Source organism: Oncorhynchus gorbuscha, linkage group LG07, assembly GCF_021184085.1.
Source record: "Oncorhynchus gorbuscha isolate QuinsamMale2020 ecotype Even-year linkage group LG07, OgorEven_v1.0, whole genome shotgun sequence".
NCBI lineage: Eukaryota > Metazoa > Chordata > Actinopteri > Salmoniformes > Salmonidae > Oncorhynchus > Oncorhynchus gorbuscha.
Window position 1 is genome coordinate 61,937,567 of NC_060179.1, and position 26,990 is coordinate 61,964,556.

The 26,990-nt window shown below is 47.3% G+C and overlaps 1 protein-coding gene across 5 annotated transcripts in view; it reads right to left on the reverse strand.

Moving 5' to 3' along the window:
• LOC124040169 (inactive rhomboid protein 1-like) overlaps nucleotides 1-26,990 on the reverse strand; it is a 65,471-nt gene that overhangs the window by 16,671 nt on the left and 21,810 nt on the right. For 2 of the 5 annotated variants that reach the window (XM_046357088.1, XM_046357087.1), the window contains exons 2-5: nucleotides 26,226-26,378; nucleotides 20,618-20,757; nucleotides 20,194-20,340; nucleotides 328-559 (exon numbers count right to left, since the gene is read on the reverse strand). In XM_046357088.1, coding sequence (XP_046213044.1) covers nucleotides 328-559; nucleotides 20,194-20,340; nucleotides 20,618-20,757; nucleotides 26,226-26,342 — 636 coding nt within the window. In that variant the 5' untranslated portion in view covers nucleotides 26,343-26,378. Of the gene's footprint in view, nucleotides 1-327; nucleotides 560-12,229; nucleotides 13,079-20,193; nucleotides 20,341-20,617; nucleotides 20,758-26,225; nucleotides 26,379-26,990 lie in introns of those variants that run through there. The other 3 variants (XM_046357089.1, XM_046357091.1, XM_046357092.1) reach the window with 3 other exon arrangements.

Consider the following 26,990-nt stretch of genomic DNA (forward strand, 5'->3'; position numbering starts at 1 on the left):
CATGACAGGTCAAGTTCACGGTCATATCAATACACAGGTTACCATATTGATGGACCTCTAATAGTTGCATTACTCCATGAATTAATACGCTCATCAGCTTACATCACAGAAACAAAAACCACAAACAAGCAAAATGTCAATTCTGATATCTATTTTGAATTGTATTGAATAACATCATTGTTCCCAAGGGAGAGACATAGGATTGATATTGGGTAAAGAAACACATCACATGACATATGCACAGATGTATGGCAAGAGACAGAGAAAGAGAGAGATATACAGAGAGTCTAGGAATGTATAGTATGTCTGTGGGCGGCTCTGCCCTACCCGCTGCATGGCATAGGGGTGGTGGGGGTGGTGGTGGTGTGGGGGGAGGTAGAGGGGTGGTGGGGTCTCAGTGCTGGTCAGAGACAGGTTGTCCTGGCTGGACAGCTCCATCTCCCTCATCACCTGGGCCTTGAGGCGGCCGTAGCGCAGGTTGCAGTGCTGCAGGCTCTTCCTCCTCCATCGCTGGGTGCTGTCGTTTTCCTTACTGACCCCGAACCAGTCTGCCGTGCCCCTGAGAGGACAGAGACGGAGATTAGGTCAGGGTGAATCTCAGTTCACTATTGTACCTGGTAGTAATAGTTGGTAGAAAAAGTTCCAATTTAATTCAAAGAGAAATGGCACGAAACAAACACTCCTTCTACGAGGCAGTATTCGGGTTGAGTGTGGGCTCTTTTCTTAGCAGAGAGTGCACAGAAAAGACAGAAACAGATGACAATGACATAGATTAAACAGCCCAGGCAACGTAGTGGGTTTGTAGTTTATTTGTATATGGAGTGTGGCCATTTGATGTCACCATGTGAGTGTGTTTCCCTACTCCTCTCTCCTCAGCTCCACCATTTCAAACCCTACCCCAGTGTAAAGCCTGAGATATTTGGGCGACTGACCGGGCCAGGGCATTAGTGTTGTGCGTCACCACTCAGTCAAACAATGACAGAGCACAGCAGAATTACATCACTTCCACTCACACAGAGTGGAAGTCAACTCCAGCTGCAAAATAGGTGCCTTACAGTACCAATGACATGCCACTTACACAAAAACATGCTCAGACACACACAATACAGCCCCAATGCATGCACACACACGCATGTACGCAAACACACACACACACACACACACATACACATCAAACCCAGTGACAAAAAGGACCTGGGAGAATAAAGTCTACAGATAAGCCCTCTTTCCTCTTTTAGTGGATATATGTATTAGTAGTGTCTGTATTAGTAGTGTCTGTATTAGTAGTGTCTGTATTAGTAGTGTCTGTATTAGTGTGAGTGTCTGTATTAGTAGTGTCTGTATTAGTGTGAGTGTCTGTATTAGTAGTGTCTGTATTAGTGTGAGTGTCTGTATTAGTGTGAGTGTCTGTGTTAGTAGTGTATGTATTAGTGTGAGTGTCGGTATTAGTGTGAGTGTCTGTATTAGTAGTGTCTGTATTAGTAGTGTCTGTATTAGTAGTGTCTGAATTAGTGTGAGTGTCTGTATTAGTGTGAGTGTCTGTATTAGTAGTGGCTGTATTAGTGTGAGTGTCTGTATTAGTGTGAGTGTCTGTATTAGTAGTGTCTGTATTCGTGTGAGTGTCTGTATTAGTAGTGTCTGTATTAGTGTGAGTGTCTGTATTAGTAGTGGCTGTATTAGTGTGAGTGTCTGTATTAGTATTGGTGTGAGTGTCTGTATTAGTAGTGTCTGTATTAGTGTGAGTGTCTGTATTAGTGTGAGTGTCTGTATTAGGAGTGTCTGTATTAGTAGTACCTGTATTAGGAGTGTCTGTATTAGGAGTGTCTGTATTAGTAGTGTCTGTATTAGGAGTGTGTATTAGTGTGTGTGTGTGTATTAGTAGTGTGTATTAGTGTGAGTGTCTGTATTAGGAGTGTCTGTATTAGTATGAGTGTCTGTATTAGTAGTGTCTGTATTAGTGTGAGTGTGTGTGTGTGTGTGTGTGAGTGAGTGTCTGTGTGTAGTGTGTGTGTGTGTGTGTGTGTTTGTGTGTGTGTGTGTGTGTGTGTGTGTGTGTGTGTGTGTGTGTGTGTGTGTGTGTGTGTGTGTGTGTGTATTAGTGTGTGTATTAGTGTGAGTGTCTGTATTAGGAGTGTCTGTATTAGTATGAGTGTCTGTATTAGTAGTGTCTGTATTAGTGTGAGTGCGTGTGCGTGTGAGTGAGTGTCTGTATTAGTGTGAGTGTGTGTGTGTGTGTGTGTGTGTGTGTGTGTGTGTGTGTGTGTGTGTGTGTGTGTGTGTGTGTGTGTGTGTGTGTGTGTGTGTGTGTGTGTGTGTGTGTGTGTGTGTGTGAGTGTATGAATTAGTACTAGTGTGTGTGTGTGTGTGTGAGTGTGTGCGTGTGCGTGAGCGTATGCATTAGTATTAGTGTGTGTGAGTGTGTGTGTGCCTGTGTGAGCGTGTGTGTGTGTGTGTGTGTGTGTGTGTGTGTGTGTGTGTGTGTGTGTGTGTGTGTGTGTGTGTGTGTGTGTGTGTGTGTGTGTGTGTGTGTGTGTGTGTGTGTGCGTGTGTATTAGCATTAGTGTGTGAGTGTGTGTATGCATTAGTATTAGTGTGTGCATCTGCATTATTGTGAGTATCTGTATTAGTAGTGTCTGTATTAGTGTGTGAGTCTGTATTAGTAGTGTCTGTATTAGTGTGAGTGTCTGTATTAGTAGTGTCTGTATTAGTGTGAGTGTCTGTATTAGTAGTGTCCCTATTAGTGTGAGTGTCTGTATTAGTGTGAGTATCTGTATTAGTGTGAGTGTCTGTATTAGTGTGAGTGTCTGTATTAGATTTTTTACAATCACTTTGGCACTAATTTCAGAACCTTGATGTCATTTTTCAAAACTCTTAACACTTCTTCCAATTGCTTGGATATAATACACATAAAGCTAAGATTATTTGTTCATTGAACTAAAATCACCTGTTCAAAATGACACAACTTAACATCAAAGTATTACCATTTCAAAATGCAATTCACACATTACATCTGAGATGAATGTCTATTCATTTTATTAACAATGATCTAACTATCAATTGATACAACTGCTCAAAATGATAAGTAACTGTTGCATTACTCTTAATGCAGTTTTATGGAAACTGACAAACAATATTCCATGTTTAGATCATGAAAGTTTCAGGATAACGAGATTCATTGACATAAATTACCGTGGAACATGAACCAATTGGACTACATTATCTACGGATGTAATATTTCATCATCATTCTTTATCAGACACGGTTTCTATGGTCCCATGTACCACTTTTCCAGACCATGTTTTCAGATTTGACATTACTGTACACTCGCCGGCCACTTTATTAGGTACACCTATCTAGTACTGTGTAGGACCCCCTTTTGCCTCCACAACAGCCTGAATTATATGTTAAGAGATGCCATTCTGCACACCACTGTTTTAAACAGCTGTTATTTGAGCATTTGTGGCCTTTCTGTTAGCTTGAATGAGTCTGGACATTTTCCTCTGACCCCTCTCATTAACAAGGTGTTTTTGCCCACAGAAATGCCGCCCACTGAATGTGTTTTGTTTATCGCATCATTCTCTGTAAACTCTAGAGATTGTAGTGCGTAAAAATCCCAGGAGGGCAGCTGTTTCTGAGATGCTGGAATCACAATGTTTGGCATCAACAATCATACCACGGTCAAAGTTGCTTAGATTACTCATCTTGCCTGTTCTAATGTTTGGTCAAACAACATCTGAAGCTCTTCTACTCTATATACTCTATATATTGAGTTGCAGGCATGAGCTAAATCAGGTCTGTAGAGCTGATGGTATGACCTAAGTCATTGTGTGGGATAATGTCAGGTTCCACCATGCTCAAATGGTGCAAGCATGGTTTCAGACCCAACCTCAATTTACCACCCTGTACTTACCCCCATACTCTCCTTTCCTTAACCCGATTGAGGAATTCTTCTCCACATGGAGGTGGAAGGTACAGTGGGGCACAAAAGTATTTAGTCAGCCACCAATTGTGCAAGTTCTCCCACTTAAAAAAATGAGAGAGGCCTGTAATTTTCATCATAGGTACACTTCAACCATGACAGACAAAATGAGGGGAAAAAATCCAAAAAATCACATTGTAGGATTTTTTATGAATTTATATGCAAATTATGGTGGAAAATAAGTATTTGGTCACCTACAAACAAGCAAGATTTCTGGCTCTCACAGACCTGTAACTTCTTCTTTAAGAGGCTCCTCTGTCCTCCATTTGTTACCTGTATTAATGGCACCTGTTTGAACTTGTTATCAGTATAAAAGACACCTGTCCACAACCTCAAACAGTCACACTCCAAACTCCACTATGGCCAAGACCAAAGAGCTGTCAAAGGACACCAGAAACAAAATTGTAGACCTGCACCAGGCTGGGAAGACTGAATCTGCAATAGGTAAGCAGCTTGGTTTGAAGAAATCAACTGTGGGAGCAATTATTAGAAAATGGAAGACATACAAGTCCACTGATAATCTCCCTCGATCTGGGGCCCCACGCAAGATCTCACCCCGTGGGGTCAAAATGATCAAAAATCCCTGAACCACACGGGGGGACCTAGTGAATGACCTGCAGAGAGCTGGGACCAAAGTAACAAAGCCTACCATCAGTAATACACTACCCCGCCAGGGACTCAAATCCTGCAATGCCAGACGTGTCCCCCTGCTTAAGCCGTGAGATTCTGAGTGAAAACCTCCTTCCATCAGCAAGGGCTTTGATGATGAAACGTGGCTGGGTCTTTCAGCATGACAATGATCCCAAACACACCACCCGGGCAACAAAGGAGTGGCTTCGTAAGAAGCATTTCAAGGTCCTGGAGTGGCCTAGCCAGTCTCCAGATCTCAACCCCATAGAAAGTCTTTGGAGGGAGTTGAAAGTCTGTGTTGCCCAGCAACAGCCTCAAAACATCACTGCTCTCGAGGAGATCTGCATGGAGGAATGGGCCAAAATACCAGCAACAGTGTGTGAAGACATACAGAAAACTTTTGACCTCTGTCATTGCCAACAAAGGGTATATAACAAAGTATTGAGATAAACTTTTGTTATTGACCAAATACTTATTTTCTACCATAATTTGCAAATCAATTTATTAAAAATCCTACAATGTGATTTTCTGGATTTTTTTTCTCATTTTGTCTGTCATAGTTGAAGTGTACCTATGATGAAAATTACAGGCCTCTCTCATCTTTTTAAGTGGGAGAACTTGCAAAATTGGTGGCTGACTAAATACTTTTTTTGCCCCACTGTATATGATAGGCGCCCTCACGAACAAGCCACCCTTCTCCAGGCCATGGATGATGCATGCAATGACATCATGGCAGACCAGTGTCAGGCCTGGATTCACCCGAAGATTCTTCCCAAGATGTTTGGCTAATGAAAACATCAATTGTGATGTGGATGAGAACCTGTGGCCAAATCCACAAGACAGGGTTGAGGGAAATATAGAAGTACAGTAATCAAACTTTTGTTTTGCTTTTTACAGCAATCCAGGTGAGGAACACTGCAGTGATGTTTTACAGTAAGCCAGGTGAGGAACACTGCAGTGATGTTTTACAGCAAGCCAGGTGAGGAACACTGCAGTGATGTTTTACAGTAAGCCAGGTGAGGAACACTGCAGTGATGTTTTACAGCAAGCCAGGTGAGGAACACTGCAGTGATGTTTTACAGTAAGCCAGGTGAGGAACACTGCAGTGATGTTTTACAGTAAGCCAGGTGAGGAACAGTGCAGTGATGTTTTACAGTAAGCCAGGTGAGGAACACTGCAGTGATGTTTTACAGTAAGCCAGGTGAGGAACACTGCAGTGATGTTTTACAGTAAGCCAGGTGAGGAACACTGCAGTGATGTTTTACAGTAAGCGAGGTGAGGAACAGTGCAGTGATGTTTTACAGTAAGCCAGGTGAGGAACACTGCAGTGATGTTTTACAGTAAGCCAGGTGAGGAACACTGCAGTGATGTTTTACAGTAAGCCAGGTGAGGAACACTGCAGCGATGTTTTACAGTAAGCCAGGTGAGGAACAGTGCAGTGATGTTTTACAGTAAGCCAGGTGAGGAACACTGCAGTGATGTTTTACAGTAAGCCAGGTGAGGAACAGTGCAGTGATGTTTTACAGTAAGCCAGGTGAGGAACACTGCAGTGATGTTTTACAGTAAGCCAGGTGAGGAACACTGCAGTGATGTTTTACAGTAAGCCAGGTGAGGAACACTGCAGTGATGTTTTACAGTAAGCCAGGTGAGGAACACTGCAGTTGACGTTTTACTGTAGTTTTTTTTTTTTTTTTGTAGCTAATTATTTTTGCTTTGATTCAAAGAAACCTATGTTGTGATTTTATTGTATTTCATCAATGAATTTCATATTTTGTTCAATGATTCCACTGTGTCTGTAGTATTCTCTCTACTAGTCCTTTTACAGTGATGTAGTAGCATAATGAAACATGTATCACATATTTTGTACTACAATATTTAATGATTGTACAAACAACTACACACTGAAACTATCGGTATCTTGTGTGTGGGTGATCTAAATGAATGTTCCTATGGTATTTCGTGATACATTAGTTATTTGAACCAATGATTCTGCAAGTGCAATGTTTTGAACATTGGACAGCTTGTGTTACAAGTGATGACCGTTTTGAGTGTGTGTGTGTGTGTGTGTGTGTGTGTGTGTGTGTGTGTGTGTGTGTGTGTGTGTGTGTGTGTGTGTGTGTGTGTGTGTGTGTGTGTGTGTGTGTGTGTGTGTGTGTGTGTGTGTGTGTGTGTGTGTGTGTGTGTGTGTGTGTGTGTGTGTGTGTGTGTGTGTGTTTGTTGTTTGTTTATGTATGCATTAGTATTAGTGTGTGTGTGAGTGTATGCATTAGTATTAGTGTGTGTGTGAGTGTATGCATTAGTATTAGTGTGTGTGCGTGAGTGTGTGAGTGTATGCATTAGTATTAGTGTGTGTTTGTGTGAGTGTGTGAGTGTATGCATTAGTATTAGTGTGTGTGTGAGTGTGTGAGTGTATGCATTATTATTAGTGTGTGTGTGTGTGTGTGTGTGTGTGTGTGTGTGTGTGTGTGTGTGTGTGTGTGTGTGTGTGTGTGTGTGTGTGTGTGTGTGTGTGTGTGTGTGTGTGTGTGTGTGTGTGTGTGTGTGTGTGTGTGTGTGTGTGTGTGTGTGTGTGTGTGTGTGTGTGTGTGTGTGTGTAAGTGCATGCATTAGTATTAGTGTGTGTGTGTGTGGGTGTGGGTGTGTGTGTATGTATTAGTGTGTGTGTGAGTGTATGCATTAGTATTAGTGTGTGTGTGTGTGTGAGTGTATGTATTAGTATTAGTGTGTGTGTGTGTGTGTGTGTGCATTATACTGCATGTGTATGTCTTCCCCTAGTGACCCTCTGTATATGTAGGAGTGTCTCAGAGTGTGTAAATCAGGAGAAGAAGTGTTCTGTGAAGGATGCGGGTCAGAGGGTAGAGGAGTGTTTACAGTAGAGGACATTCAGTAATAACACAGTCTCCATCATTAGAGAGAAACCAGCCAGCTGGGGAAGCCTTTTAAGGCTGCGCACCGTCAGGGTAGAGAGGGAGGGAGTAATGTTTTAAGAGGGGTCACAGGTTTAGGTTGGGAGCAATGTTCCCTCAAATTATTTTAGGCACGGAGCAAGTTTCAGGTCTGCTGAGTGCAAACTTGAACATTGTTAAAATTCTGTGCAACTTCTGGCGCGCACTGAGGCTGTACCCGCTTTAAATTACAATTGAACAGTGTTCAAGTAGGCTAATGTGGCTGTTTGATCATAATGTAGGCCTGCCAGAGTGGCCTACCATCAAAAAACACATCCCATAACATCTTAACATGGAAATAGCTGTTATATCATTCAGCCTACAGTAGCAGCCAATGTGTGGTGTTCAATGTAGGCCTGCATGCAGAGCATGACATTAACCTGTTTATCCCACTTGGCCTTCAGACAAGGAGGTGACTGAAAATGTGTTGTGTTGTTTGATGCAAGAAAGCACTCTACAAAATAATTATTGGCTGGCTATTGGCTACTTAGCTTATTCAATCCTGTCTCAAAATACAACACTGCCCCTTTAAGACAAAAAAAGCTCTTTACTATTCAAAGATGGCTAGAAATGCACACATTTTGTGCTCTTGTAGGAAGCAACCACTCCCCCATTGCTAACTACAAATTATCTATAAATGGGCTAATAACTCAGCAACTAGCAAAGGATATGAAGAAATGTGCACACGTGGCTACATGCAGCTCTCGCTTTGATCTCAAACAATCTACTCATGACTGCTCATGCTGTAAAAACAGTCCAGTTCAAAGTGAATGGCACAGATCCAAATATGGTAATGTTCATTTGCATATAGGCTTACTGCAGCTTTGATTGGCTATGGCGCCCCAGTCTGCGTAGAGTACAGGTCTGAGTTGTGCCTGTCAGTGCAATAAAATCCTACTCCGATGCGTTCTGCCTAAAAAATATATCTTTCATAATTAGTTTTGTTTCGGTATGTTGCATTGAAAGGGGCAAATACTGTGTTGATTCGATCACAATTCCCACAGTAAAGGGAAACGTTGATCGTGCTAATTAGCGGTGAAAACTCTACAAAGTTGAGTGAAGTTCAATCACTTACTTCTCTGCTCACGCTGATATATTTATTCTGCGTGGCAGTCACTCTAAGCCGCATGGCTGTCCCGTGCACACGAGCAGCTTAGAGGGAATGGTGGTTGAGAGGGTTTAGGAGGGTTGGGGTGGTGGGGGGGGGGTAGACTGATTGGTGGTGATTGACAGAGAGAGGCTCTCAGGATACGTAAACACCACAGAAGAAGAAAACAGAGTGACACATGCAGTCCATCTTTACAGTTAAACACACTCTGTGAGATGAGGTTCTGGGAAGACTCATTTACTCTGTGGAAGGTTGTTTCTAGGAAAATAAACACCTCGATTCACTAGGTTTGTGCGTGTGTGTATGCACCGGGGTTTCCGTTAGGAGAATGTGGCGCTGGTCATTTGACCGGCAATTTGGACATTTGAGAAATCTGCCAGACCCAAATGCATTGGGTTCGTAACCTGATTAGGGCGTCCACCCACAGAGCTCAGAATGACAGAAATCACATTTAGATGATGGTCATTCATATTAACAGAACGTGCAAGTGGAGGATGCAACGATGTGAGGTGCTTCTTACTGAATTCTGATGTTGACTTTGAAGATGTAAGAATAACTGGCCACATTTACTTTTCCTCCGTCAACACGATGTGTTAGAAACAGCAACATCCCTAGCCTATGTCAATCTACTGTCCCCCGTAGATTTTGTTTGAACCTATTCTATTGGTCAACTTGTCGAGGAATAGCCTATTCCAAACACTCTGGGAGTTGTGGGACGATAGATCCCACAACTGCATTTGAATGTGCGTGATTGTGTGTGGATGTGTGTGCGTGTCACAGTCACACCCACACTAAATAACACAACAACAACTGGTTCATGAGTACACCAGTTTGCCAAGCGACAACGATTGAAACTACATCACCCTACATCAATAGGCTTTTTGATATCCTAAAGGTAGGGTTGGCTGGTGCACACAGTGTACTATTTCATTCACAATCATTATCTACCTCTGAAGGGGAAGCTTAGCTGACTATTCACACACAAAGCAATAAATCTGCCACTCAAAGAAAGACAAAGATGCCAACAGAAAGTAGTGCCCTATAAGGATAGCCAATGCTACCACTTTCTCCAATCATTCTGAGACCGGCAGAGATCCTAACAATCAACAGCTATTGCCAGTAGAGCCAGAAGCTCCTGGTATTATTCCACTACCAGAGACATACAGACACAGATCATGTGTAGCTTGGGGAGACATTTATTGAGGGTTGAACATCCTTATTTATGTCACACTGATCCATGCATGTTCTATTCCCTTGTTCTATTACATGTGGGTCACTTTGGAGCACCTCACATTGTAGAAACAAGCATCCCTCAACATGAAAAATCTAAAGATAAACAGTTCCTTTGTAAAATACTGTCAGTGATCCCTGCACAGCTGGAAATCCTCTCCTCTAATCTCCCCTCCCCTCGACCGCTCTTCTTTCCTTCCTCTCCCTCCCGCACTTCTTTCCTCCCTCTCGCTCCCTGTCTTCTTTCCTCCCTCTCGCTCCCGCTCTTCTTTCCTCCCTCTCTCTCCCTCCTCCCTCTCTCTCCCGCTCTTCTTTCCTCCCTCTTGCTCCCTGTCTTCTTTCCTTCCTCCCGCTCCCGCTCTTCTTTCCTCCCTCTCGCTCTTCTTTCCTCCCTCTCTCTCCCGCTCTTCTTTCCTCCCTCTCGCTCACTGTCTTCTTTCCTTCCTCTCGCTCCCGCTCTTCTTTCCTCGCTCTCTCTCCCTGTCTTCTTTCCTTCCTCTCTCTCCCGCTCTTCTTTCCTCCCTCTCGCTCCCTGTCTTCTTTCCTCCCTCTCTCTCCCGCTCTTCTTTCCTCCCTCTCGCTACCGCTCTTCTTTCCTCCCTCTCTCTCCCGCTCTTCTTTCCTCCCTCTCGCTCCCGCTCTTCTTTCCTTCCTCTCGCTCCCGCTCTTCTTTCCTCCCTCTCGCTCCAGCTCTTCTTTCCTCCCTCTCTCTCCCTCTCTTCTTTCCTCCCTCTCGCTCCCGCTCTTCTTTCCTCCCTCTCTCTCCCGCTCTTCTTTCCTCCCTCTCTCTCCCTCTCTTCTTTCCTCCCTCTCTCTCCCGCTCTTCTTTCCTCCCTCTCGCTCCCGCTCTTCTTTCCTCCCTCTCTCTCCCGCTCTTCTTTCCTCCCTCTCTCTCCCGCTCTTCTTTCCTCCCTCTCTCTCCCGCTCTTCTTTCCTCCCTCTCTCTCCCGCTCTTATTTCCTCCCTCTCTCTCCCTCTCTTCTTTCCTCCCTCTCTCTCCCGCTCTTCTTTCCTCCCTCTCTCTCCCTCTCTTCTTTCCTCCCTCTCGCTCCCGCTCTTCTTTCCTTCCTCTCGCTCCCGCTCTTCTTTCCTTCCTCTCGCTCCCGCTCTTCTTTCCTCCCTCTCGCTCCAGCTCTTCTTTCCTCCCTCTCTCTCCCTCTCTTCTTTCCTCCCTCTCGCTCTTCTTTCCTCCCTCTCTCTCCCGCTCTTCTTTCCTCCCTTTCACTCCCGCTCTTCTTTCCTTCCTCTCGCTACCGCTCTTCTTTCCTCCCTCTCTCTCCCGCTCTTCTTTCCTCCCTCTCGCTCTTCTTTCCTCCCTCTCTCTCCCGCTCTTCTTTCCTCCCCCTCGCTCCCTGTCTTCTTTCCTTCCTCTCGCTCCCTGTCTTCTTTCCTCCCTCTCTCTCCCGCTCTTCTTTCCTCCCTCTCTCTCCCGCTCTTCTTTCCTTCCTCTCGCTCCCGCTCTTCTTTCCTCCCTCTCTCTCCCGCTCTTCTTTCCTCCCTCTCTCTCCCTCTCTTCTTTCCTCCCTCTCGCTCCCGCTCTTCTTTCCTCCCTCTCTCTCCCGCTCTTCTTTCCTCCCTCTCGCTCCCGCTCTTCTTTCCTCCCTCTCTCTCCCGCTCTTCTTTCCACCCTCTCTCTCCCTCTCTTCTTTCCTCCCTCTCGCTCCCGCTCTTCTTTCCTCCCTCTCTCTCCCGCTCTTCTTTCCTCCCTCGCTCTCCCTCTCTTCTTTCCTCCCTCTCTCTCCCGCTCTTCTTTCCTCCCTCTCTCTCCCCCGCTCTTCTTTCCTCCCTCTCTCTCCCGCTCTTCTTTCCTCCCTCTCGCTCCCGCTCTTCTTTCCCTCCCTCTCCTCCCGCTCTTCTTTCCTCCCTCTCGCTCCCGCTCTTCTTTCCTCCCTCTCGCTCCCGCTCTTCTTTCCTCCCTCTCTCTCCCGCTCTTCTTTCCTCCCTCTCGCTCCCGCTCTTCTTTCCTCCCTCTCGCTCCCGCTCTTCTTTCCTCCCTCTCGCTCCCGCTCTTCTTTCCTCCCTCTCTCTCCCTCTCTCCTTTCCTGTTCCCCAACTCCTTCCCTCCCTCCTGTTTCCCACATGTTCCTCTACCCAGATCCACACTGTCTTACCTGTCCAGACATACCCATGTCCCCCCCTCCCAAAGTCCTCCTACCTGTCCAGACATTCCCATGTTTCCCCCCTCCTCTTACCTGTCCAGACATTCCCATGTTCCCCCCCCCAAAGTCCTCTTACCTGTCCAGACATTCCCATGTTGTCCCCCCCCTTCCCCCAAAGTCCTCTTACCTGTCCAGACATTCCCATGTTGTCCCCCCCCCCCCCCCAAAGTCCTCTTACCTGTCCAGTCCATCCCAGTCCCAGGAAGCAGGTAGGGTCATTCCTCTGGCTCACACAGAGCTACAGCAGCCTGGATCCACAACCACATAATGTCCTGGTCTCACCCCTAATTCCTGTCCAACGTCTGACCTCAAGTCACCCTCTGGTTCACAGCTGGTGAGAATAATTGAAGGTCCATTGAGGCTGAGAGCTGCAATACATCCACTGGGTGCTGATGTGAAATGTACTTCCATTCAGTAGTATGTTCTTCCCAGAGAGGGGGTCAATCAAACGGCCTGGCCAAGTTGATGTTTCTCAGACCGGCGGATCACACTAGGAGAACGTGTCGTCTAGAAGCTGGCTGAACTCCAGTGTGACTCCGAAATAATTGTCTTTCTCCTGCAGCACTATGATCCGTCTACTGTGCTTGGAAATAGAATCCAACAGACTTTTAATTCAACAGAAGATTTGCTCTCTGAACTTGAGACAATCTTTGACGCAGTGTGATATTCTAGTCTGTATCTATTACAGGGATTTGCTGTCTTCAGTTCCATAACCTCCAGGCCATGATCTGTGATCCGTCTACTGTGCTTGGAAGAATTGAGTATCCAGTTTTCCTCAAAACGGTCTTCTCTCTCCAGGATTCCTTTTAATTCAACAGAAGATTGTCTCTCTGAACTTGAGGTTGTGAAATCTTTCCGCCTGTATCTCCATGAATCCTCTCTAGCTGCCTGATCCTCAGTGGGAATGGACAACGGCTCTACATATCTGCTCTCTGTGAATCTCTGTTCTCACCTCCCTAACACACTTAGTTCTACAAGCCTCTCCCTCTTTTTTCTCTCTCCTCTCTCTCTCTCTCTCGCTCTCTCTTTCTCTCTCTCTCAGCCCTCTCTTTCTATTAACCCCTCCTCTCTCCCTTTTTCTCTGCCCCCCCCCTGTTTGGGGAGTTTGTGTAAATTGGCCAATGCTCCCACTAACATACCAGCACTTCCCAGGAAGAGAGAGATTAGAAGGAGAGAAAAAACAAGGTAGGTTGTACATAGCAGGCGGTGGAGGGAGTGTGTGGGACCTGTCTCAACAAGAGAGAGAGAGAGAGAGAGAGAGAGAGAGAGAGATGAGGATGAGAGAGACAAAGGGAGAGATAGAGAGAGAGAGAACAGAAGAGGGAGGGAGGGAGAGAGAGAGAACCGAAGAGGGAGGGAGGGAGGAGGGAGGGAGGGAGGGAGGGAGGGAGGGAGAGAGAGAGAGAGAGAGAGAGAGAGAGAGAGAGAGAGAGAGAGAGAGAGAGAGAGAGAGCGAGAGAGAGAGAGAGAGAGAGGGGAGGGAGGGAGGGAACAGAAGAGGGAGGGAGAGGGAGAGGGAGAGAGAGAGAGAGAGAGAGAGAGAGAGAGAGAGAGAGAGAGAGAGAGAGAGAGAGAGAGAGAGAGAGAGAGAGAGTGGGAGGGAGGGAGGGAATGAGGAAGAGAGAGGGAGAGAGAGAGAGAGAGAGGGAGAGAGAGAATGAGGAAGAGAGAGAGAGAGGGGGGGTGGAGAGAGAGAAAGAAAGAAAGAATGCACACAAGGTTGACGCAGCAAAGTCATGAACCCCTTGCATGAGCATAAGGAAACTACCTTAGTGTGAGGTGTGAAAAAGGTTAACTAATGCCTTTCGCTCAGCAAGCTAACACAGTCTTGTAACAGACACACTGCTAACACGGGGGTTCAAACTCAGTCAGTCACATACTGTATCATCATGTCTATGAATATAACTCCATAGGTGTGACAATAGCTGTCAATAGAAAGTTAGCATTGCTGACATTCCTGTCCCTCTCACAGGCCTTAGCCTGCCAGTACAAGTGCCCCCTCAGTGTGCTACTGTGATGCTATTGATAGAGTCCTACTGGAGCCAACTGGACCACACACACACACCGTGGTTCCACCTTTCGAATGCGAAGGTTCAGGCAGACCTTTGAAGAGGTAGCTGTCTTTGGTGTTGGTCCACTGTCACACAATGAGCTGAACACACAAGCCAGCTACATGGCGCTCCGATGGATTCACAGCGGCCTTGATGTGGGAGGCCAGGTAGCTACTCTTTATGAGTCATTGTGTGTGTGTATGAGTGTGTGTCTGTATAAGGGGTGGTGGGTGGAACGTGTGAATGCATCCTCTATGCGTCATGGAACACAGTCAAAAACATGAAAACATAACACACAGCAGATGTGGTCCCTGTCATGTTTGTCATTTATTATCATGTCTTGTCCCTGTGCTCCCCATTCTATTCGTTTCCCTCTGCTGGTCTTATTAGGTTCTTTCCCTCTTTCTATCCCTCTCTCTCCCCCTCCCTCTCTCACTCTCTCGCTCTCTCTTCTCTCTATCGTTCCGTTCCTGCTCCCAGCTGTTCCTATTCCCCTAATCATCATTTAGTCTTCCCACACCTGTTCCCGATCCTTTCCCTGATTAGAGTCCCTATTTCTTCCTTTGTGTTCCGTTCCTGTCCTGTCGGTTCCTTGTTTAGAATTCACCGTGCTGTGATTGTGTATCGCCCTGTCCTGTCGTGTTTTTGCCTTCATCAGATGCTGCGTGTGAGCAGGTGTCTCTGTCCTACGGCCTGCGCCTCCCGAAGCGACCTGCAGTCTGTGGCCGCTTCTCCTGTTATTCCCCTCTACAGACTAGAGGATTTCTGTTATTCCCTGTTTGGACATTTCCTGTTAAGGATTCAGGATTTGTCGTTTTCTGTTTGGACTTGAATAAACTCTGTTTCTGTTAAGTCGCTTTTGGGTCCTCTTTCACCTGCATGACAGAAGGAACCGACCAAGGAATGGACCCAGCGACTCCGCTCGTTACACTGCCGTCGAGATCCAAGGAGCCATGCTCGGCAGACACGAGCAGGAATTGTCTGCTGCTCGCCATGCCGTGGAGAACCTGGCCGCTCAGGTTTCCGACCTCTCTGGACAGTTCCAGAGTCTACGTCTCGTGCCACCTGTTACTTCCTGGCCTGCCGAGCCTCCAGAACCTAGGGTTAATAACCCACCTTGCTACTCCGGGCAGCCCACTGAGTGCCGCTCCTTTCTCACGCAGTGTGAGATTGTGTTCTCTCTCCAACCCAACACATACTCTAGAGAGAGCTCGGGTTGCTTTCGTCATTTCACTCCTTACTGGCCGGGCTCGAGAATGGGGCACAGCTATCTGGGAGGCAAGGGCTGATTGCTCTAACAAGTTCCAGAACTTTAAAGAGGAGATGATTCGGGTTTTTGACCGTTCAGTTTTTGGTGGGGAGGCTTCTAGGGCCCTGGCTTCCTTATGCCAAGGTGAACGGTCCATAACGGATTATTCTATTGAGTTTCCCTCTTGCTGCCTCTAGTGAGTGGAACGAGCCGGCGCTGCTCGCTCGTTTTCTGGAGGGACTCCACGCAGTGGTTAAGGATGAGATTCTCTCCCGGGAGGTTCCTTCAGATGTGGACTTTTGATTGCTCTCGCCATCCGCATAGAACGACGGGTAGATCTTCGTCACCGGGCTCGTGGAAGAGAGCTCGCATCAACGGTGTTTCCCTGCTCCGCATCGCAACCATCTCCCTCCTCTGGCTTTGAGACTGAGCCCATGCAGCTGGGAGGGATTCGCATCTCGACTAAGGAGAGGGAACGGAGGATCACCAACCGCCTGTGCCTCTATTGCGGAGTTGCTGGACATTTTGTTAATTCATGTCCAGTAAAAGCCAGAGCTCATCTGTACGGAGGGCTACAGGTGAGCGCAGACTACTCAAGTCTCTCCATCAAGATCCTGTACTACTTTGTCGGTCCATCTACGCTGGACCGGTTCGGGTGCTACATGTAGTGCCTTGATAGACTCTGGGGCTGAGGGTTGTTTCATGGACGAAGCATGGGTTCGGAAACATGACATTCCTTTCAGAGAGTTAGAGAAGCCTACGCCCATGTTCGCCTTAGATGGTAGTCATCTTCCCAGTATCAGATTTGAGACACTACCTTTAACCCTCACAGTATCTGGTAACCACAGTGAGACTATTTCTTTTTGATTTTCCGTTCACCGTTTACACCTGTTGTTTTGGGTCATCCCTGGCTAGTATGTCATAATCCTTCTATTAATTGGTCTAGTAATTCTATCCTATCCTGGAACGTTTCTTGTCATGTGAAGTGTTTAATGTCTGCCATCCCTCCCGTTTCTTCTGTCCCTACTTCTCAGGAGGAACCTGGCGATTTGACAGGAGTGCCGGAGGAATATCATGATCTGCGCACGGTCTTCAGTCGGTCCCGAGCCAACTCCCTTCCTCCTCACCGGTCGTATGATTGTAGTATTGATCTCCTTCCGGGGACCACTCCTCCTCGAGGTAGACTATACTCTCTGTCGGCTCCCGAACGTAAGGCTCTCGAGGATTATTTGTCTGTGTCTCTTGACGCCGGTACCATAGTGCCTTCTTCCTCTCCGGCCGGGGCGGGGTTCTTTTTGTTAAAGAAGGACGGTACTCTGCGCCCCTGCGTGGATTATCGAGGGCTGAATGACATAACGGTTAAGAATCGTTATCCGCTTCCCCTTATGTCATCAGCCTTCGAGATTCTGCAGGGAGCCAGGTCTTTACTAAGTTGGACCTTCGTAACGCTTACCATCTCGTGCGCATCAGAGAGGGGGACGAGTGGAAAACGGCGTTTAACACTCCGTTAGGGCATTTTGAGTACCGGGTGCTGCCGTTCGGTCTCGCCAATGCGCCAGCTGTTTTTCAGGCATTAGTTAATGATGTTCTGAGAGACATGCTGAACATCTTTGTTTTTGTCTATCTTGACGATATCCTGATTTTTTCTCCGTCACTCGAGATTCATGTTCAGCACGTTCGACGTGTTCTACAGCGCCTTTTAGAGAATTGTCTCTACGTAAAGGCTGAGAAGTGCTCTTTTCATGTCTCCTCCGTTACTTTTCTCGGTTCCGTTATTTCCGCTGAAGGCATTCAGATGGATTCCGCTAAGGTCCAAGCTGTCAGTGATTGGCCCGTTCCAAGGTCACGTGTCGAGTTGCAGCGCTTTTTAGGTTTCGCTAATTTCTATCGGCGTTTCATTCGTAATTTCGGTCAAGTTGCTGCCCCTCTCACAGCTCTTACTTCTGTCAAGACGTGTTTTAAGTGGTCCGGTTCCGCCCAGGGAGCTTTTGATCTTCTAAAAGAACGTTTTACGTCCGCTCCTATCCTCGTTACTCCTGACGTCACTAGACAATTCATTGTCGAGGTTGACGCTTCAGAGGTAGGCGTGGGAGCCATTCTATCCCAGTGCTTCCAGTCTGACGATAAGGTTCATCCTTGCGCTTATTTTTCTCATCGCCTGTCGCCATCTGAGCGCAACTATGATGTGGGTAACCGTGAACTGCTCGCCATCCGCAGCCCCAGGCGAATGGCGACAGTGGTTGGAGGGGGCGACTGTTCCTTTTGTCGTTTGGACAGACCATAAGAACCTTGAGTACATCCGTTCTGCCAAACGACTTAATGCCCGTCAAGCTCGTTGGGCGTTGTTTTTCGCTCGTTTCGAGTTTGTGATTTCTTACCGTCCGGGTAGCAAGAACACCAAGCCTGATGCCTTATCCCGTCTGTTTAGTTCTTCTGTGGCTTCTACTGATCCCGAGGGATTCTTCCTTATGGGCGTGTTGTCGGGTTAACAGTCTGGGGAATTGAAAGACAGGTTAAGCAAGCACTCACGCACACTGCGTCGCCGCGCGCTTGTCCTAGTAACCTCCTTTTCGTTCCTGTTTCCACTCGTCTGGCTGTTCTTCAGTGGGCTCACTCTGCCAAGTTAGCTGGTCATCCCGGTGTTCGAGGCACTCTTGCGTCTATTCGCCAGCGCTTTTGGTGGCCGACTCAGGAGCGTGACACGCGCCGTTTCGTGGCTGCTTGTTCGGACTGCGCGCAGACTAAGTCGGGTAACTCTCCTCCTGCCGGTCGTCTCAGACCGCTCCCATTCCTTCTCGACCATGGTCTCACATCGCCTTAGACTTCATTACCGGTCTGCCTTTGTCTGCGGGGAAGACTGTGATTCTTACGGTTGTCGATAGGTTCTCTAAGGCGGCACATTTCATTCCCCTCGCTAAACTTCCTTCCGCTAAGGAGACGGCACAAATCATTATTGAGAATGTATTCAGAATTCATGGCCTCCCGTTAGACGCCGTTTCAGACAGAGGCCCGCAATTCACGTCACAGTTTTGGAGGGAGTTCTGTCGTTTGATTGGTGCGTCCGTCAGTCTCTCTTCCGGGTTTCATCCCCAGTCTAACGGTCAAGCAGAGAGGGCCAATCAGACGATTGGTCGATACTACGCAGCCTTTCTTTCAGAAACCCTGAGTCTTGGGCAGAACAGCTCCCCTGGGCAGAATACGCTCACAATCGCTTCCTTCGTCTGCTACCGGGTTATCTCCGTTTCAGAGTAGTCTGGGTTACCAGCCTCCTCTGTTCTCATCCCAGCTTGCCGAGTCCAGCGTTCCCTCCGCTCAAGCGTTTGTCCAACGTTGTGAGCGCACCTGGAGGAGGGTGAGGTCTGCACTTTGCCGTTACAGGGCACAGACGGTGAGAGCCGCCAATAAACGCAGGATTAAGAGTCCAAGGTATTGTTGCGGCCAGAGAGTGTGGCTTTCCACTCGCAACCTTCCTCTTACGACAGCTTCTCGTAAGTTGACTCCATTTCATTGGTCCGTTCCGTGTCTCCCAGGTCGTCAATCCTGTCGCTGTGCGACTGCTTCTTCCGCGACATCTTCGTCGCGTCCATCCTGTCTTCCATGTCTCCTGTGTTAAGCCCTTTCTTCGCACCCCCGTTAACTTCCCTCCCCCCTCCCGTCCTTGTCGAGAGCGCACTCATTTACAAGGTACATAAGATCATGGACATGCGTTCTCGGACGGGGTCACCAATACTTAGTGGATTGGGAGGGTTACGGTCCTGAGGAGAGGAGTTGGGTTCCGTCTCGGGACGTGCTGGACCGTTCACTCATCGATGATTTCCTCCGTTGCCGCCAGGATTCCTCCTCGAGTGCGCCAGGAGGCGCTCGGTGAGTGGGGGGTACTGTCATGTTTGTCATTTATTATCATGTCTTGTCCCTGTGCTCCCCATTCTATTCGTTTCCCTCTGCTGGTCTTATTAGGTTCTTTCCCTCTTTCTATCCCTCTCTCTCCCCCTCCCTCTCTCACTCTCTCGCTCTCTCTTCTCTCTATCGTTCCGTTCCTGCTCCCAGCTGTTCCTATTCCCCTAATCATCATTTAGTCTTCCCACACCTGTTCCCGATCCTTTCCCCTGATTAGAGTCCCTATTTCTTCCTTTGTGTTCCGTTCCTGTCCTGTCGGTTCCTTGTTTAGAATTCACCGTGCTGTGATTGTGTATCGCCCTGTCCTGTCGTGTTTTTGCCTTCATCAGATGCTGCGTGTGAGCAGGTGTCTCTGTCAGCTACGGCCTGGCCTACCCGTGCAGTCTGTGGCCGCTTCTCCTGTTATTCCCCTCTACAGACTAGAGGATTTCTGTTATTCCCTGTTTGGACATTTCCTGTTAAGGATTCAGGATTTGTCGTTTTCTGTTTGGACTTGAATAAACTCTGTTTCTGTTAAGTCGCTTTTGGGTCCTCTTTCACCTGCATGACAGTCCCTGCGTGTTGCTCTGACGATTCATCCTTAAACACATGATTTGGTGAGCGAATTGCTGGAAGTTTGCGTTATATCTTCAGGGGATTCTTACATTGTCGTAGTGAGGATTCTTACATTGTCGCAGTGAGGATTCTTACATTGTCGTAGTGAGGATTCTTACATTGTCGCAGTGAGGATTCTTACATTATCGTAGTGAGGATTCTTACATTGTCATAGTGAGGATTCTTACATTATCGTAGTGGGGTTTCTTACATTATCGTAGTGAGGATTCTTACATTGTCTTATTGACACATTATCTTAATCTGTTCCTTCTCTCTCTTCCCTTGTTCCTTCTTTCATCCTTCTCTCTCTTCATATCCCTCCTCATCCCCTCCCCCCTCTCTCACTCTTACTTGATGATTTGTTTGGGGATGGACGAGCGGCGGCGGGTGACCAGTTTGGGGACACAGGAGCGCCTGCGCAGCACAGACACCCGTCGGGGGCCCCTCTGGCCCTTAGGAGGGACTGTGTTGACCCGCTTGAAATGCACCCTCTTCTCACTACACACATACACACACCAGACCGAGGAAAGCCGGGGAGGCATGTAGGCAGATGGGGAAGGAGAAGGAAGAGACACCAAGAGAAAGGAGAGAGATTGGGAAATAAAGGAGAGGAGTAAAACGGGAAATGAAAAGAGAATAAGTTCAGATCAGCTGGAAAAGAGTAAGAGTCAGTTGGTAAAAGTTAGTGTTATTTAGAAAAGATATTCAGGAATGCAGAAGCAAGTAGAGTGGAAGGTGTGTTGTGTGATACACGTGTGCGTGTGTGTGGTCTCACCTCTTGATGGTCTGTGTGATGGAGGGCTGGCGCTGCAAGGGGGGTTGGAGATAGTTGCTGGGGTCAAAGGTTGCGATGCCTGATTGTATGTTCTCGCCAGGCATGCTCACACTGCGCAGGAACCCCTGCCTCTTCACCGGCTGTGACACACACCAGACAACAAGAAGACATTGCACCTCAACAGCTGAGTGGACTTACTGTAGCTGGTCTCTATTGTACACTTGTATTGAATCTGTATTGAACTAGGCCAGATTACAGCAACTGTACATGTATGTATGAATGTGTGTGGGGTGTGTGTTCTACCTGTGTGTGTGTGTGGTGTGTGTTCTACCTGTGTGTGTGTGGGGTGTGTGTTCTACCTGTGTGTGTGTGTGGTGTGTTCTACCTGTGTGTGTGTGGGGTGTGTGTTCTACCTGTGTGTGTGTGTGTGTGTGTGTGTGTGTGTGTGTGTGTGTGTGTGTGTGTGTGTGTGTGTGTGTGTGTGTGTGTGTGTGTGTGTGTGTGTGTGTGTGTGTGTGTGTGTGTGTGTGTGTGTGTGTGTGTGTGTGTGTGTGTGTGTGTGTGTGTGTGTGTGTGTGTGTGTGTGTGTGTGTACTTTCCTTGTGGGGACCTGTTGGTAATAAAACAAGGAAAGCATTCTGCTGGTCCCCAGAAGGAAATAGGCTTTTTTAGGTTTAGGGTTACAATTAGGGTTAGGAGTTAGGGTTAGGAGTTAGGAGTTAGGGTTAGGAGTTAGGGTTAGGTTTTTATTTTATTTATTTGATTTCACCTTTATTTAACCAGGTAGGCAAGTTGAGAACAAGTTCTCATTTACAATTGCGACCTGGCCAAGATAAAGCAAAGCAGTTCGACAGATACAACGACACAGAGTTACACATGTAGTAAAAAAAACATACAGTCAATAATACAGTATAAACAAGTCTATATACAATGTGAGCAAATTAGGTGAGAAGGGAGGTAAAGGCAAAAAAGGCCATGGTGGCAAAGTAAATACAATATAGCAAGTAAAACACTGGAATGGTAGTTTTGCAATGGAAGAATGTGCAAAGTAGAAATAAAAATAATGGGGTGCAAAGGAGCAAAATAAATAGATAAATGAAATACAGTTGGGAAAGAGGTAGTTGTTTGGGCTAAATTATAGGTGGGCTATGTACAGGTGCAGTAATCTGTAAGATGCTCTGACAGTTGGTGCTTAAAGCTAGTGAGGGAGATAAGTGTTTCCAGTTTCAGAGATTTTTGTAGTTCGTTCCAGTCATTGGCAGCAGAGAACTGGAAGGAGAGGCGGCCAAAGAAAGAATTGGTTTTGGGGGTGACTAGAGAGATATACCTGCTGGAGCGTGTGCTACAGGTGGGAGATGCTATGGTGACCAGCGAGCTGAGATAAGGGGGGACTTTACCTAGCAGGGTCTTGTAGATGACATGGAGCCAGTGGGTTTGGCGACGAGTATGAAGCGAGGGCCAGCCAACGAGAGCGTACAGGTCGCAATGGTGGGTAGTATATGGGGCTTTCGTGACAAAACGGATTGCACTGTGATAGACTGCATCCAATTTGTTGAGTAGGGTATTGTAGGCTATTTTGTAAATGACATCGCCAAAGTCGAGGATTGGTAGGATGGTCAGTTTTACAAGGGTATGTTTGGCAGCATGAGTGAAGGATGCTTTGTTGCGAAATAGGAAGCCAATTCTAGATTTAACTTTGGATTGGAGATGTTTGATATGGGTCTGGAAGGAGAGTTTACAGTCTAACCAGACACCTAAGTATTTGTAGTTGTCCACGTATTCTGAGTCAGAGCCGTCCAGAGTAGTGATGTTGGACAGGCGGGTAGGTGCAGGTAGCGATCGGTTGAAGAGCATGCATTTAGTTTTACTTGTATTTAAGAGCAATTGGAGGCCACGGAAGGAGAGTTGTATGGCATTGAAGCTTGCCTGGAGGGTTGTTAACACAGTGTCCAAAGAAGGGCCGGAAGTATACAGAATGGTGTCGTCTGCGTAGAGGTGGATCAGGGACTCACCAGCAGCAAGAGCGACCTCATTGATGTATACAGAGAAGAGAGTTGGTCCAAGAATTGAACCCTGTGGCACCCCCATAGAGATTGCCAGAGGTCTGGACAGCAGACCCTCCGATTTGACACACTGAACTCTATCAGAGAAGTAGTTGGTGAACCAGGCGAGGCAATCATTTGAGAAACCAAGGTTGTCGAGTCTGCCGATGAGGATGTGGTGTTTGACAGAGTCGAAAGCCTTGGCCAGATCAATGAATACGGCTGCACAGTAATGTTTCTTATCGATGGTGGTTAAGATATCGTTTAGGACCTTGAGCGTGGCTGAGGTACACCCATGACCAGCTCTGAAACCAGATTGCATAGCAGAGAAGGTATGGTGAGATTCGAAATGGTCGGTAATCTGTTTGTTGACTTGGCTTTCGAAGACCTTAGAAAGGCATGGTAGGATAGATATAGGTCTGTAGCAGTTTGGGTCAAGAGTGTCCCCCCCTTTGAAGAGGGGGATGACCACAGCTGCTTTCCAATCTTTGGGAATCTCAGACGACACGAAAGAGAGGTTGAACAGGCTAGTAATAGGGGTGGCAACAATTTCGGCAGATAATTTTAGAAAGAAAGGGTCCAGATTGTCTAGCCCGGCTGATTTGTAGGGGTCCAGATTTTTCAGCTCTTTCAGAACATCAGCTGAATGGATTTGGGAGAAGGAGAAATGGGGAAGGCTTGGGCGAGTTGCTGTTGGGGGTGCAGTGCTGTTGACCGGGGTAGGAGTAGCCAGGTGGAAAGCATGGCCAGCCGTAGAAAAATGCTTATTGAAATTCTCAATTATGGTGGATTTATCAGTGGTGACAGTGTTTCCTATCTTCAGTGCAGCTGGGAGGAGGTGTTCTTATTCTCCATGGACTTTACAGTGTCCCAGAACTTTTTTGAGTTAGTGTTGCAGGAAGCAAATTTCTGCGTGAAAAAGCTAGCCTTGGCTTTTCTAACTGCCTGTTTATAATGGTTTCTAGCTTCCCTGAACAGCTGCATATCACGGGGGCTGTTCGATGCTAATGCAGAACGCCATAGGATGTTTTTGTGTTGGTTAAGGGCAGTCAGGTCTGGGGAGAACCAAGGGCTATATCTGTTCCTGGTTCTAAATTTCTTGAAAGGGGCATGTTTATTTAAGATAGTTAGGAAGGCATTTAAAAAAAATATCCAGGCATCCTCTACTGACGGGATGAGATCAATATCCTTCCAGGATACCCCGGCCAGATCGATTAGAAAGGCCTGCTCGCTGAAGAGTTTCAGGGAGCGTTTTACAGTGATGAGTGGAGGTCGTTTGACCACTGACCCATTACTGATGCAGGCAATGAGGCAGTGATCGCTGAGATCTTGGTTGAAGACAGCAGAGGTGTATTTAGAGGGGAAGTTGGTTAGGATGATATCTATGAGGGTGCCCGTGTTTAAGGCTTTGGGGGGGTACCTGGTAGGTTCATTGATAATTTGAGTGAGATTGAGGGCATCAAGCTTAGATTGTAGGATGGCTGGGGTGTTAAGCATGTTCCAGTTTAGGTCGCCTAGCAGCACGAGCTCTGAAGATAGATGGGGGGCAATCAGTTCACATATGGTGTCCAGAGCACAGCTGGGGGCAGAGGGTGGTCTATAGCAGGCGGCAACGGTGAGAGACTTGTTTTTAGAGAGGTGGATTTTTACAAGTAGAAGTTCAAATTGTTTGGGTACAGACCTGGATAGTAGGACAGAACTCTGCAGGCTATCTTTGCAGTAGATTGCAACACCGCCCCCTTTGGCAGTTCTATCTTGTCTGAAAATGTTGTAATTTGGAATTGAAATTTCAGAATTTTTGGTGGTCTTCCTAAGCCAGGATTCAGACACAGCTAGAACATCCGGGTTGGCAGAGTGTGCTAAAGCAGTGAATAGAACAAACTTAGGGAGGAGGCTTCTAATGTTAACATGCATGAAACCAAGGCTATTACGGTTACAGAAGTCATCAAAAGAGAGCGCCTGGGGAATAGGAGTGGAGCTAGGCACTGCAGGGCCTGGATTCACCTCTACATCGCCAGAGGAACATAGGAGGAGAAGAATAAGGGTACGGCTAAAAGCAATAAGAATTGGTCATCTAGAACGTCTGGAACAGAGAGTAAAAGGAGGTTTCTGGGGGCGATAAAATAGCATCAAGGTATAATGTACAGACAAAGGCATGGTAGGATGTGAATACAGTGGAGGTAGACCTAGGTATTGAGTGATGAAGAGAGAGATATTGTCTCTAGAAACATTATTGAAACCAGGAGATGTAATTGCATGTGTGGGTGGTGGAACTAATAAATTGGATAAGGTATAGTGAGCAGGACTAGAGGCTCTACAGTGAAATAAGCCAATAAACACTAACCAGAACAGCAATGGACAAGACATATTGACATTAAGGAGAGGCATCCTTAGTCGAGTGATCAAAAGAGTTCAGTGAGTAGTGAGGTTGGTTTGGGGTCACGGCGATTTAGACAGCTAGCCAGGACATCGGTAGCAAGCTAGCATAGGATGGAGGTCTGTTGTTAGCCACCTCTTGCGTTCCGTCAGTAGATTAGTGGGGTTCCGTGTGGTAGAGGGGATTAGTCCAAATCACACAACAACACAAATAAAATAAAAACAATATATATAGTTATAGAGGCCCAAGAAGAAACATAATAATAATAAAAATAAATAAATTGTCCGATTGTCTATTCTGAGGGCAGCCGGTCAGACAGCTAACGGTTAGCAGGCCGCAGATGGGCGTTCAGGTAACGTCGCGACGGAGGAGCCAGCCGGATCTCCTTCGGGTAGATAACGTCGGCAGTCCAGTTGTGAAGGCCCGGTGGGCTCCGCGTAGGCAGTGAAACGGGTCCGGATAGGTGACTGCAGCCCAGGAGTGATTGACGGAGCTCAGGAGTGATTGACGGAGCTGGCTAGCTCGGGAGTAATTGATGTTTGCTCCGGAATCGACGAGAGCAGATAGACACACGGATAGCAGCTGGCTAGCTGTGAGATCCGGGAATGAATGTCCAGAGAGCAGTTGAAATCCAAGGACATGGAGAGAAAAATTGGTCCGGTATGTTCCGTTCCGAGCCGAGGACACGACAAGACGAGGACAAAAGAGGTCTGAACTGCTATGCCATCTCGGGCAGAGAAGTTAGGGTTAGGAGTTATGGTTAGGAGTTAGGGGTTAGGAGTTAGGGTTTGGAGTTAGGATTAGGAGTTAGGGTTAGGAGTTAGGGTTAGGAGTTAGGGTTAGGAGTTAGGGTTAGGAGTTAGGCGTTAGGGTTAGGAGTTAGGGTTAGGAGTTAGGAGTTAGGGTTAGGAGTTAGGGGTTAGGTTTAGTTTTAGGGTTTGGTTAAGGGTAAAATAGGGGTTAGGAAAATTTGATTTTGAATGGGAATCAATTGTTTGGTCCCCACAAGTATAGTAAAACAAACGTGTGTGTGTGTGTGTGTGTGTGTGTGTGTGTGTGTGTGTGTGTGTGTGTGTGTGTGTGTGTGTGTGTGTGTGTGTGTGTGTGTGTGTGTGTGTGTGTGTGTGTGTGTGTGTGTGTGTGTGTGTGTGTGTGTGTGTGTGCGAGCGAGCGAGATGTGTCATCATACCTGTATGAATGTTGAGGGCTCATCCAGGGACAGCTGTGGGGGGATGTCCACTCTGAGCCATGGAGGTTTCTTCCTCTGCAAACTGCTGCTCTCCTGGGGCTGGCCTGTCTCAGCCATGCTCTCTACCACCCCCTACCGTGCTACGCCTGCCAGCTGGAGACACAGGGAGAGAAGGAGAGATGTGAGACAGAAGTTCAGAACACACACACACACATTGCAGCCGTATTACAGATAAACCCAGTGATCTGACTCAGAGCAGAACACATGAAGCAGCTTTTTGGAGTAATTTTCATTATTGGAAGTTGGCTGGTCCTAATGCAGGTGATGCTGCCAGCCAGTCTAACACAAACAGACAATGTGCCCTCCAAACTGGACACACCCTGCTCTGTGTCCACTGTCTATCTGCCCATCTGGACACACCCTGCCCTGTGTCCACTGTCTGTCTTCCCATCTGGACACAGCCTGCCCTGTGTCCACTGTCTGTCTGCCCATCTGGACACAGCCTGCTCTGTGTCCACTGTCTATCTGCCCATCTGGACACACCCTGCCCTGTGTCCACTGTCTGTCTGCCCATCTGGACACAGCCTGCCCTGTGTCCACTGTCTGTCTGCCCATCTGGACACAGCCTGCCCTGTGTCCACTGTCTGTCTGCCCATCTGGACACAGCCTGCCCTGTGTCCACTGTCTGCCTGCCCATCTGGACACAGCCTGCCCTGTGTCCACTGTCTGTCTGCCCATCTGGACACAGCCTGCCCTGTGTCCACT